Source organism: Rhopalosiphum padi, chromosome 2, assembly GCF_020882245.1.
Source record: "Rhopalosiphum padi isolate XX-2018 chromosome 2, ASM2088224v1, whole genome shotgun sequence".
Taxonomy (NCBI): domain Eukaryota; kingdom Metazoa; phylum Arthropoda; class Insecta; order Hemiptera; family Aphididae; genus Rhopalosiphum; species Rhopalosiphum padi.
Window position 1 is genome coordinate 72,523,396 of NC_083598.1, and position 12,244 is coordinate 72,535,639.

A 12,244-nucleotide genomic window follows, 5' to 3' on the forward strand; every position below is an offset into this window, starting at 1 on the left:
TTTCCGTTTTTTTTTTTTTTAATCAAATAAGAAATGCTGCCGGTTTTTTTTATTATTATTTTGTTTTGTTTTTTTTTTTGTTTTTACTTATCGGTCATCCGATAAAACTAGTGCAATTTCACTTTAAAATTATATGCAAACATAATTATCAAAAAGTACTTAGTCAAAGTGTTACCTGTTAGTTTACAGTACTAACGAAAATATGTATGTACATAATATATACATCTATCATATATGTATATGTATAAAAAAATTTATTTATATATACATAAATGTTCATGTATAATAAATTGTTTTAATAACAATCAAATGTTGGATAAAAAATATTCCTTGAGTTCATTATTTTGATACACATGTATATAGTTTTTTTTCTGTGTGATGTCTAATGTGAATTTTTTTCAAAAAGAAAATATACAATTATATCGCTTTTTAAATGGTTCTTTTTCTTTTCTATTTTTATAACATATAATACATTTCAGTTATTTTTCAAATTAATAACAAAACAAAATCATTTCAAAAAGATTTGATTTATTCCATGTTATTGTTTATAGTGCTCATATTTTGGTTTTGAGCAACTTAGTTAGATTTTAACAATATATTTGATGTATTATTTTCTTATTAACTTTATTTTTCAACATTTTCATTTAAAAGTTAACGTATTTGAGTTTATATATTAATATATTATTATTTGTGTTATGGTTTTTTTTATTATTATTATTATTTATAAAAAAAACAACATATATTTCTACAAATAGACCCTTTAACTTGTTTTAATTTGTTTTTTCTCCGGTTTCTATATTTATCAATTTGAATGTATTGAGATGATCAACATATATTTATTATTCATAAATAATATTATCTTTGACAATTATACTGCATATTGATATAATCTATTAGCCTTCATTTAACAAAAAAAATTTGTATTTGTATTGCCATTGTCAACATTGTATGAACAACCACCAACAAGAGGAAAAATAATAATTAAATAAATAAAATCATTTAAATATCAATTATCATAATCTATCCATTTATTTTGCTCTATGCCAGTTAGTAATAATTATAAACAAAAATAAATTATCTCAATTTTATTAGTTCAAACAGTCTATGCTAATTTGACCATATTTTTTAAAATGGTTATTTATTGTAGGTATAAGTTTCAAACAGTATTCGATACAAGTCTACAATGTCCTTCTTATGATATAGTGCAGCTAATTAATTTTAAAATTCTAATTTGTAATTAGGTATGAACAATTTGTCAATTATATTTTGAAATTTGATGAAGTAAGAAAGTGAAATATTTTAAGTCTTGAAGAAAACACAAAAATGTATCACTGTACCTATTGTATATTGACTTAATTAATATAAGTATCTATTATCAAGTTCTCAGCTGTAACACATTATTATGATGCGTTCTTGATTTATTTATTATTTCAATGTTGTTTAGAACGAGACACAGAAACATAAATAGTTACATTTGGCACATTAATCATTATATTATTATACAATGACGAAATAACATTGGACATTGGATAACAATGTTTTTGTTTTGTTTTATCTATGGTAGAATGTTTTATGAAGCGAGTAAGTTATGTATAATTAATTATAACACAAATTCACTGTTAAATTGTGTTATTCACACATTTTTTTAGTGAAATCTTTTAGAATTCATTTTACTACCAATATTATCTATATTCTATGATAAATAATAAGATACTGAAATATAGATACATATTAGGTATAGTATTTTTGAAATTAAACTGATGACTATGTCATCTGGTTTCCAAACGGTAAACTTCTATTTCAAGGCAGCCAAATTTAAAAAGTTTTTAACAAAGTACAAATAATTGTAATAGTGTTAGTAATTTTAATAAATATAATTAATTTTGCAAGCAAATCGTTAAAATAGTGGCAATAATTTTATTTTAAGCTGTTACTGTTTTATTCACATTGAAGTATAGATATATAATACATAATTCAATAACATTTTAATAAAAAAAAAAAAAAAATATTGGTTTAGCGCACCTCTAAATAACACATATTTTTAATAAATAATTATTTATCAGAATAAAACAAACAAATGTTTCCCAAAAATTAATTTTTCCACCTATTGCTGGCCAGTGACCACTAACCATTGCACATATTAAATATAAAAATTTAAATTAACAGCTCATTATTTTAATCTTTTATTTAATGATTTTCAATTATACAAAAATTATAGATCAAATAATTTATAAAATCTTTTGCTCTATCAAGCCTAATTAACATATAATTTGTTATTATTTATTACACTCAATTCGAGTTAAGAACTATACTCAGCGCCGGATTGGCAAGATATCAGCCTACAGAGTTATATATAAACTGTGGTCAAAGTTCTGCTAATGCTTCTGAAACAACCTTAATTATTTTTCCAGCAATTGTTTTGTGTATCCCAGCGAAATCACCACAAGCAGCCAGGGACGGCCTGGCCCACCAGATACCGGGTGATTTTCGGTGACCTGATTTATTGGAATTTGTTATTGGCCTGACGGCTATTAATTAATTAGGTAGTTTTTAATTTCTTTATACTAAAAAAATATATTATTAATATTTGTAAACTACTATACCACAGTATAAAAATCCCGATTCGAACTCCCGCAGCCCGTAAAGTAAATTATAATATAATAACTAATAAGTTATTAGTGGCTGTTTTTAGACTACCTATTACTAATAGATAATAACTATAATTGCTCATTTAATATGGGTATTTTGGGATGCATAAAAGCATTATTATTATTATCTAGTTTTGTCAGAGAATTAATACGTTTTTCAAATAACTGGGCATTTTTAAAAATGTCAATTGCAGATGAGTATGAAATAGTGAATTGGGAGATTGATATAATGATGAGGATGATATGGAAGTTGACTGAGAAAATAAGTCAAGTTATGTGTAATAGTTGTAGAAACTGTACACTGTTTTGTTACAAATAATTGATAAAATACAATTTATACAGTAACGTTTATTAAGTATTAACAATTTCTTATAAATATTTATTGTGTCTTCCTGTTACCCAAGTTGCCTTAGAACCATCATTTTCTACATTAAAGTATATAAAAAAAAAAAGGTTAAAAAGTAAACTTTGTAATGAAAATGCTGAAGGGTTTAGTTAGTTGAAAAATACATTTTGATAAGTATTGATAATGATCAAATAATTAATTTATTGTCAAAAAAAGTAGCTTCTTTCAACATGTGTTTAAAATGTCATAACTTATTATTTATATTTAAAATATAAAATTAATTATAAAAGCTTAATTTAATGTATATTCTTTTTGGTTTGTTTATTAGCGTTTATAAAATATAATTTGTAATAAAAAATTCAAGCATATAGTGGCTAATTGAACTTTTTGTTCAATTGTTTAAAGAGAATACATAGTCATAGAGATAGGCGTAACTAGGCCTTCAGGCTTCAAATTGAATAGAGATGAACAATCTCACTAAAATATTAATACTGATTGAATGTCTATTTTTTTTATATCCTCTTTCATATAATAACTAAAATATTAAGATAAATAAATAATTATAAAATAAATTGTGTAGTGTTGGTGGGGAGAGGGTAAAACAAAAGCTTAGCCATCTCCTACCCGCCACCACTAAAGTAACACCTATCAGGTAAACATTGATATGTGACCTGGGTAATTAATTTTCCTTGCCTGAATTTATCTCCCAGGCCGTCTCTGCTAGCAGCTATAAATGATCCAGTTGTTCTGTGGTTGCATAGTCATTAATAGTTTTTGATCTGGTGTTACTGCATTATTTCTACAAATTCATTAAATATAACATATTGCTAATCATTTTAAATTATGCATATTAATTATTAATAGTAATAAAAAATATTAGGGATTGAAACCAATTTAACCGGTTTTCTAAAATGTTTTTTCATTTATTAACACCATAGGCGTAAGCAAAACCAAAAGCTTTAAAACCCCGGTTAAAAAAACCGTTAAATGTTGAAAGGGTTTCGACAAAGGTGGGCAAGTTAGTGAAAATAATTAACTGTGGCTAGTTAAGTTAATTCAATTAAATTGTCTTCAGTTAAAAGTTAAAAGTTAGCAAAAAAATTAATTTAACTTGATAAGTTTAAAGTTAAGATTGAAAATAAAATTAACTCTACTGTTAAAAAAATTAATTTTTTTATAGATTTTAAAGATTAATAATTTAAGTTGAACTGCAAAATAAATAATACAATTATACAAAAATAGTGTAATGATAAAAATCGAAAGAATTAGTTTTGTCTAAATTAAAATTAACTTAATTGCACAATTATGATAATTAACTATAAAGATTTAAGTTAAAACAGTAATAATTTTTACTGAATAAGTAATTATAAGTTATTAAGTTAAAAATTAAAATGATTAAGTAGTTAAGTTAATGTCCACCTTTGGGTTTCGATTCTTGAAAAATATACAAACCTATTAGTAGGTGATGCGATCGTCTCTATGACATCGTGGATAAACTTCACAGTAGTTTTGGTCAAATGAAATTATCCCTCCAAACCTGAAAATGATCTAATCGATCACGAATAGTTTTTGCCTGTCGAGGGAAACCTACTATACAAGCAAGTTCAAATAAACTGCTATCTGAATTACTATCATGACTATCCTCATTGTTGACTTCATCATAACCCAAAACATCGATTACAGTGAACAAATAAAATAGAAAATAATAATTTAAATACAAATTTATAGTTTTATAAGATATAAAATAAAAATATTCAAAATTTCAAATGAGTAAACAGTAAATATAAGAATACAAATTTTATTATCAAATTGATAACATAAAAATATTGAAAAAAAAATGTAAACAAAATCTTAATCGCCAATCAAAAGCTTTAAAGGACTGTAGTATTATGTTTAACCACCCAACATCGGTCAATAAGTTAACAGAAACATAATCAACTCTATTATGCCTTACAGGCTGGAATAGTTTATGGAGCGTTAAATTGTAACCGGCACATAGCCAATGATTGTAATACCGGGGCCTTAGAATTTCTAACATTTGATTACAGCTACAGCTATTGTATGGTTTAAATAATTCAAATCAATTATATATTCTACCAATGTTTGTACTCTTATCACTGTAATAAAAAAAAATTTGACCAAACACTCAAAAAACCAACCTCAGAGTTTTACTCAGTAACTCACCAGACCAATCCGGTCCAGACTGTATTCGGCAGAAAACAACTTTTGTTATGTTGTAAACCATAAATTATGATTAATGATAATGATATTTAAAAAAATAAAACAATGAGTTTTGAATAAATTTTATTAGTTAATTAAAAAAAAAAAATAATAATAAATTGTGAAAGTTAAAAATTTTTAATGAAACCGAAAATCACTTATTACACACAAAAAATTAAATAACTTAAAACTTGAATTTTTAATTAAATCTTGATTTAAAAGTAGTATTTGATTAATATTATTTATTTAAATTCAAGGACAGTCTTCTTATTTTTATAACAAATGGAATTTTCCTTCATGTTTAATGTGATCAAAAAAAAACACATTTAACTTTTCAATAGGCATACCCATTACAGTATTTATAGCAGTCTGGGATACCATAGCACCAACAATAGAAGTCGCTGGACTCAACTCGCAAAATAATTCACTAAAATACAAACAATTGAATATTAGTTAATAGTTTAATTTAAACAGTTACACAGTTTATTTATACACATACCCATAGTATTCATCAAATAGACTATTATCAATATTAGTTTGATCAGGAGATAAGTTGATAAGTAATTTCAATTCTTCAATGTCTTCTTCGCAAGTATCAGGATTCGGTTTACGATTAGATTCAGATTGAAATTTTAATAAAGCTAAAAAAAAATTCAATTTTAAATTATTTTATTTAGTTAAAATATACCTAACCAATAATAAAATTAATATTAATAAAGGTACCTGAAGTCAAAAAATATAGCTGCGGTACATTTTTAGGAATAGGAACAATATTGCTTTGATCAATGTTTGGAAACACCTCGCCATACAAAGAATGTTCAAAATTACTTAAACAATAAAATAAAATATTTATAATTATTATATTTATTATAGTTATAAGTTTACTAATTACTTACATGTCCTGGTAAAAGTATCCAAATAAACCGTAAACATCAGCTATGAATAATTTTACTTTAGCTTTTCTACAATTGTCACTCAATCTTTTATAAGTATTTGGAGAACATTCAGTGGCTATGACAACATCAAATGAGGTAACAAAACTATCAACATTTTGTTCAATAGGCGTTGTATCTACAATGACTTTCACATTTGGGTTTAGCTTTTGAGCAGCACTCATACTTGCTTTAGCACGCTACAATTACATATTAATTAATATAACAATTTTATTACACTTTATACTTTGAAATTACTAGATGCCAACACTTACATTACGTTCTTGGCTATCGCGTGGGATAAGGAACTGCGAACAATGGTCTAATATTGACACTTCTGTATGATCTTTCAATGTAATAGAATTCACACCAATCAATATCAAATTTTTAGCTATCTCTGCGCCTAAGCCTTGCATTCCGATTAAAAGTACTTTTGATGCTCTTAATCTAAAAAGTAATAAAAATTTAAATATGTATGAAACAAAAATTTAATCATTTCGTAGCTACACATACTTGTTTTGTCCATCGTAACCCCATAGGCGTATTTGTCGGTCATAAACCTTGCGTTCGTCTTTCGACATTTGATCATCACCATTTTTTGTAATTTCGGAAGCCATGTCGTATATAATTTAATAAATCACAGATACTTAAGAAAAAAAAACGATAATATTATTTACGTAAAAATGTAATCTTTTAGATTTCGCAGTGAATCTCTAAAACACGAGGTACGCGTATTGTCGAACAATAAGGGTAATGCAAGACTCGATAGTCGATAGTCGACGAACAGTGTAACACAAATCACAATATTAGATTGGTAGGTAATCGGTGATAATTAAAATTAAAATTGAAGAATGAACTTAGAGATGAACATGAAACAACCAAGTTATAAAAATAGCAATTGGAAACTGGAAATCCGTCACAGAACAGAAGAGCACACAACAACTATACAGCTAACCAATGTCTAAAGTAAACACTAAACAGTATTGTATAATATTATGCATATGACATACAGCCCGCCAAGCCGGCTAAACAGTAAACGAAGTAACCAACACAAACTAACCAGCTGTGAAGGTATGGTACATGATGGTATAAAAAAAAATTACTGAGGTCTAACCGCAACAGGCGAACACCAAAATTACCAATTTAAGCATATGATTTTTTCTTCCATGAAATTTTCATCGATAAGACGATAAGTGATATTAGCCACTAGGACAGTAAGTTCCACAAACCATTTGTCCCAAAAAGGGAAAAAAATTAGTAGGAATTATTCAAAGTGAATACACTGAGTGTATTACACTAATATTTCCTTTAAAATTATTTAATTACACTATCGGCTTGATGGAAATATTGTTAAATATTGATAATGTATAGTTATGATAATAATAGTGCAAAGTAGGTAATGTTTTTTAGATTCTGAACGGAATGATTCTGTCATCATGTTTTGGAGTAGTAAAAGTGCTTTGATTTTTGACTTCAGCCCCTCTTTGAAAAGGAAATTGAAACTAGTTGGTACTTTGGTGGGTCAAAAGTAAAAGATTGGAAAATTAAAAATAATAACTAATAATATATGAGACATAGGTAAAAGTAAAATATACAAATTAGGTTTTAATTTACCCATGATTATTTTTCTTTTAGTTGTTTTTTGTGATTCCCTTAAAGGCTTAAAACAAAAAAAATCAAGATTGAAAAGTTTTTTAACCCGTTATTCGAACTTACATATAATTTACCAGTTTTTGAACACTAAACTTGAAACCCAATAATTATTTTAATCCATTTTTAGACTCCTTAGACAAAATCTTTTTTTTAACACGAAACCAGACATGTTTTGAATCTCTATACAACTAATTATTAAGTAATAGTATAGCATAGGTATTAGGTACGTATTTTAGATAATATAGGTACCTACTACCTTGCTCGCTCGTTTGTTACGGTATAAAATGTAAATACAGTTCACCACACTTCACAGTTTCTCGAGCTGATGTGCTGTGCTCGCGGCGATAGTCGGAGAGCGACAGAGCGCGATCTAGCGCCTCCGCTTTATCTTGGTTTCCCACATTCTCCCGTTCCGTGATTTCACCGGATTCACGACGGGGAAATATGTGGGCGGCGTCGAGTGTCGACGGCGCACCTGTTGATTAACGTAGAAGGACGTCCTTGTCGGCTCGTCCCGATATTGGCGAGAAATGAGAATCGTTTCTTGGATGGTCCTGTGGCGGTGGAGGTGGTGGGTGACCGTACCATAACGGATAGCCGATAACAAGTCTTCGGACGTACCATAACTACTGAGCATTGCTGCACCTACGTCTTACGTACGTACCATTGCGTGCAATCCGCTGCGATACGGCGGCTGCCTCGCACTTTCTACGACGGCAGTACTCTGCAGGACCATGTCGTCTGCCGATTGCACGCACTCCTCCACGATTGCAACAGCATCATATAGTCATCGCCGACAGTGTACGTTTTTAGGGCATCGCCAACCAATACCGAATACAATCCGCCACTACTTGTCCGACACGGCCACGATATTGTCGTCGTTATAATAGAAATATTGCAAGACATAAATATTGTTATAGGTGTATTATAATTAATTCGGGTAGTCCGTTTTTAACAACCCAAATTGAATATTGTGGTTTTCCAATAGACACCGCGACACAACGCACATTACGGATATTGCCCACACGATCTGCACATGTGAGTATATTTCATTAGATTTATAAAACGACTTCGGTGCTGCGACCACCGTATGACGGATAATATTATATATAATATTGTGTTGTATTGTCGTAGACGCTGGAACTGCTAACTAGCAAATATTATTATCATCATATTTTCTTATAATGCTGTATAAGCATAGATTTTTAATCTTCTAAATAAAAAAAAATATATCAATTATTCCGCTTAGTTGTTATATTTTTGTTTTGTCGTATTCGTGCTTATTTTTTTCTCTCACTTTATACTTATTGTAATTACCTATGTAATTTCCAAAAATAAATTTTTACAGCACGTGGATAGTCACATATATTACATTGCCATGACTCCAACGCATGTAGGAGACGTCAAAAATGCTGCCACCGAGGGATTACCTGCAAAGTTTGTTCTGTCCATGAGAACATTGTTTGACATTTTAGACGATAAAAGGACTGGTTATGTTAAGTTTTCTGGTAAATTTATTTTGCATTTATTTCATTAGTGAAAAAATGATTTTATTTTATTTTTTGTTTTGCAGAAATAGAGACGAGATGGCAAGATGATGGTACAAAAGGTTTGCCTAAAGGTGTATTGGATAGTCTTCGAAAAGTAACACCACCAAACGGTCTTCTGTCTTTTGACCGTTTTTGTACTGGTTTAAAAATGTGCCTACTTCGAAATCAAATGGAAAATGGTCGTCGGGATAATGACTCCGTACGACCTCCATCTGCTCCACTTTTGGATGTAGATATTAAGCCTAATGTACAATGGACAAATGGAAATATGGCTGCTATTCGACCTACTCAGCAAAGAACTCTAAGTATGCCACAATTAGCTTTGGAACGTAATAGTAAGGAAGTACACCAGTTGTCACAAAAATCCACATCGTCGCTTTTTGGACCACCTAAACCTCCAAGAACTGCAGCGGGCTTAGAACGTGGTTTACAGCTTGCTTCTGGTGAACGTATTATTGATAAGGCTGAAATAAGAACAGCTTTACAAAATTGGCAATTGGGAGTGTTGTTGAACGATCAGAGCTGTTCTAGAAGTGAAAAACAGTCAGGTAATTTTTAAATCTATGAATATTTAATATAGTTATGTCTTAAGTTAGAACCTAACAATTATAATTTATTTCTAGGAGAACAAACTTATAAAAGAATTAATCAACGACGAAGAGAACCAAGACGTCATACTCTCCAAAGTGGAGTAGATTATAATATGGTATGTATATTTTTTATTTTATTAAAATAATAACTATATAATGCTTAAAATTTCTCCATTTTTTCATTCAGCTGAAAAGAATAAAGCAAATAGAACAGGAAAAAGAAGTTCTCATGCATGGTCTCCAAGCTGTAGAAAGGGCAAGAGACTGGTACCATAAGCAGATAGCTGCTGTACAAGAAAAAATGAAATATCTTGGACGAACAAATTCACATACAGTAAGTTAAACATATATGACTTATAAATTATCAACATTTACTTTATCTTACTTCTTACTTGTTGTTTATTCATTTATTTTTGTAATCATTAAAGCAGGATCAATGGACTGAAGCACAACAGGAGCGTATTGAGTTACAACGTGCTCGAGTCTTAGAGGTTAATAGACATTTGTCCGCATTGACAGATGGTGGTGAACGATGGGGTGGTCTACCGTTACATATGAACTTAGCTGTACATTCAGCAAATAATCCTGGAACGATGTTACATCAAAATCCTCAAGTAATGGCTACATTAAAACATCGCAACCATATTCTCACTGAGGTTGGTTTTATTTAGTATTACATTTTAATTTTATTATTTTACTAGACTATTTAATTTTTTTAGGAGCTAGGACAAAAAAGTGAAAGAATATCAACATTAGAAAGAGAAAAGGCGACTCTTATTAGAGAATTATTTCAAACACGAACCCAAATGGGACGTAAATTAGGGAGATTAGACAGTAAACCTGATGGTCAGTCATATATACCTTAACAATTGGAATCTGTTACCAAGTGCAATAAAAAAAAATGCTCTGTACAAAAAATCGGTGCTTGAATAGAACAGAAAAAATAAAAATATACCATTATTTTTGAGCTCAATTTACAGGTACACAATATATTATACCTTTATGTGTTATGACAATACAAATTTTATTGTAATGATCACTAGCCATACCTCAATTTTATATGTATTAGGTGTTATTATTAATTAGTCTAAACTCAACTTTTTCTCATTAATGCAAAATAATTTTTAATAAAATATTGCTTGTGATGATTGTACTTACAAAAACAAAAACTGTTTACAATTAGGTACAGCTATTTAAATTTGTTTAGAGAAAAGTTTAGTATTTTGTTATAAAATCTTATGTAATAGATATATAAATTAATGTTCAATATGTATTAATTTTGTTTATAATAAATAATTTACTGAACTTGTTAAATAATGTATAAAACTGCCATACAAGTGAAGTAGTTTTCAAATTAATTTTAACATAAGTTTCCGTCCATCTCTCTGTGATGCCAATATTATTCGGATTATAAACTGGAAAATTTATAAGTTTTATTATTGTTGCTAAATTTTTAATATTTGATAAAATAAGTTAACCTTAAATTTGTTTAAATAATGTGCCATAAATATTTAATGTACTATATTGAGTAACCTGATATAAAATGTATATTTATATTATTATTATCTTTTTGGGAAATGGCAAATATTATGTTATTACTTATTTAAAAATTGATAATATTTTACAATATGTTGATGTATTTTTACTGAATTTTATACATTAAATGTTTTTGATTTGTGAACATTGTTAATTTTGTACTTTTGCAAAAATAAAAAATTAATACATTTTCAAATTAAAAATTATTACTTTTTGTTGTTATATACTTAAATAATTATATTCTCCTATTTTAATCTATTAAACCATATTGATTTTTTTGAGTTTAGTTTATATCATTCAATATATCATATTTAAAAGATTTAAATTATCGTGGACTTATTTTGAAAAAAAAGCATCCTAATTTAATTGTTTTTTTAGTACCTATTACCTTATAAGTATTATTTAAATTAAGTATGAAAAAATGAAATTTTAATACTAATTTAGTCATAATTAGAATCAATTTGAGATATCTATCTATATATATATATTATAAATTGGGAAAAATGATTTTTTTTTAAATTTTATTCCTACTTAAAGACAAATTTAATAATATTATGATTGTGAACTAAACATATTAATATTTTTGTTAATTTTTTCAAGTTTTAATATGAGTTCACATAAAAATTTTGTGTGAATCCATTTTTAAAACAATCAAAATATGAATTAAGTGGCCCAAAGAACATTGGTAAATCAAGAAAATTCACAATATTTCAGTATTCTAATTCACCCTTGAGAATTACTCAGCATTTATTGCACTTTATATAAACGT

The 12,244-nt window shown here is 27.9% G+C and overlaps 2 protein-coding genes across 3 annotated transcripts; one reads left to right on the plus strand and one right to left on the minus strand.

Moving 5' to 3' along the window:
- Window positions 1–5,281: 5,281 nt before the first annotated feature.
- Window positions 5,282–7,187, minus strand: LOC132920227 (SUMO-activating enzyme subunit 1). The gene is made up of 6 exons (XM_060982455.1): window positions 6,660–7,187; window positions 6,422–6,593; window positions 6,111–6,346; window positions 5,938–6,041; window positions 5,714–5,855; window positions 5,282–5,641 (listed from the first exon to the last, which is right to left on the minus strand). Exons 1-6 carry the CDS (start codon window positions 6,761–6,763, stop codon window positions 5,488–5,490), a joined length of 912 nt encoding a protein of 303 aa, XP_060838438.1. The 5' UTR covers window positions 6,764–7,187; the 3' UTR covers window positions 5,282–5,487.
- A 1,056-nt stretch (window positions 7,188–8,243) lies between these two features.
- Window positions 8,244–11,800, plus strand: LOC132920226 (suppressor APC domain-containing protein 2). Of its 2 annotated transcripts, none has more exons than XM_060982454.1 (7): window positions 8,244–8,837; window positions 9,148–9,307; window positions 9,373–9,897; window positions 9,973–10,055; window positions 10,127–10,273; window positions 10,371–10,595; window positions 10,659–11,800. In XM_060982454.1, the coding sequence occupies exons 2-7, from the start codon at window positions 9,178–9,180 to the stop codon at window positions 10,803–10,805; spliced, it is 1,257 nt and encodes a 418-aa protein (XP_060838437.1). In that variant the 5' UTR covers window positions 8,244–8,837; window positions 9,148–9,177; the 3' UTR covers window positions 10,806–11,800. The 2 variants fall into 2 exon arrangements, with proteins under 2 accessions (XP_060838437.1, XP_060838436.1); XM_060982453.1 differs by having other exon boundaries at window positions 8,248–8,837; window positions 10,368–10,595.
- The last annotated feature ends 444 nt before the right edge of the window (window positions 11,801–12,244 follow it).

Excerpts from the sequence above, each read along its gene's own strand:
- LOC132920227 (XM_060982455.1), bottom strand. The coding sequence starts at position 6,763 with ATGGCTTCCGAAATTACAAAAAATGGTGATGATCAAATGTCGAAAGAC. Across the intron at positions 6,042-6,110 it reads GGATACTTTTACCAGGACAT|TAATTTTGAACATTCTTTGT; the intron begins GTAAGTAATTAG and ends TTATTGTTTAAG. Across the intron at positions 5,642-5,713 it reads CTATTTGATGAATACTATGG|TGAATTATTTTGCGAGTTGA; the intron begins GTATGTGTATAA and ends TTTGTATTTTAG.
- LOC132920226 (XM_060982453.1), top strand. The coding sequence starts at position 9,178 with ATGACTCCAACGCATGTAGGAGACGTCAAAAATGCTGCCACCGAGGGA. Across the intron at positions 9,308-9,372 it reads TGGTTATGTTAAGTTTTCTG|AAATAGAGACGAGATGGCAA; the intron begins GTAAATTTATTT and ends TTTGTTTTGCAG. Across the intron at positions 9,898-9,972 it reads TAGAAGTGAAAAACAGTCAG|GAGAACAAACTTATAAAAGA; the intron begins GTAATTTTTAAA and ends ATTTATTTCTAG.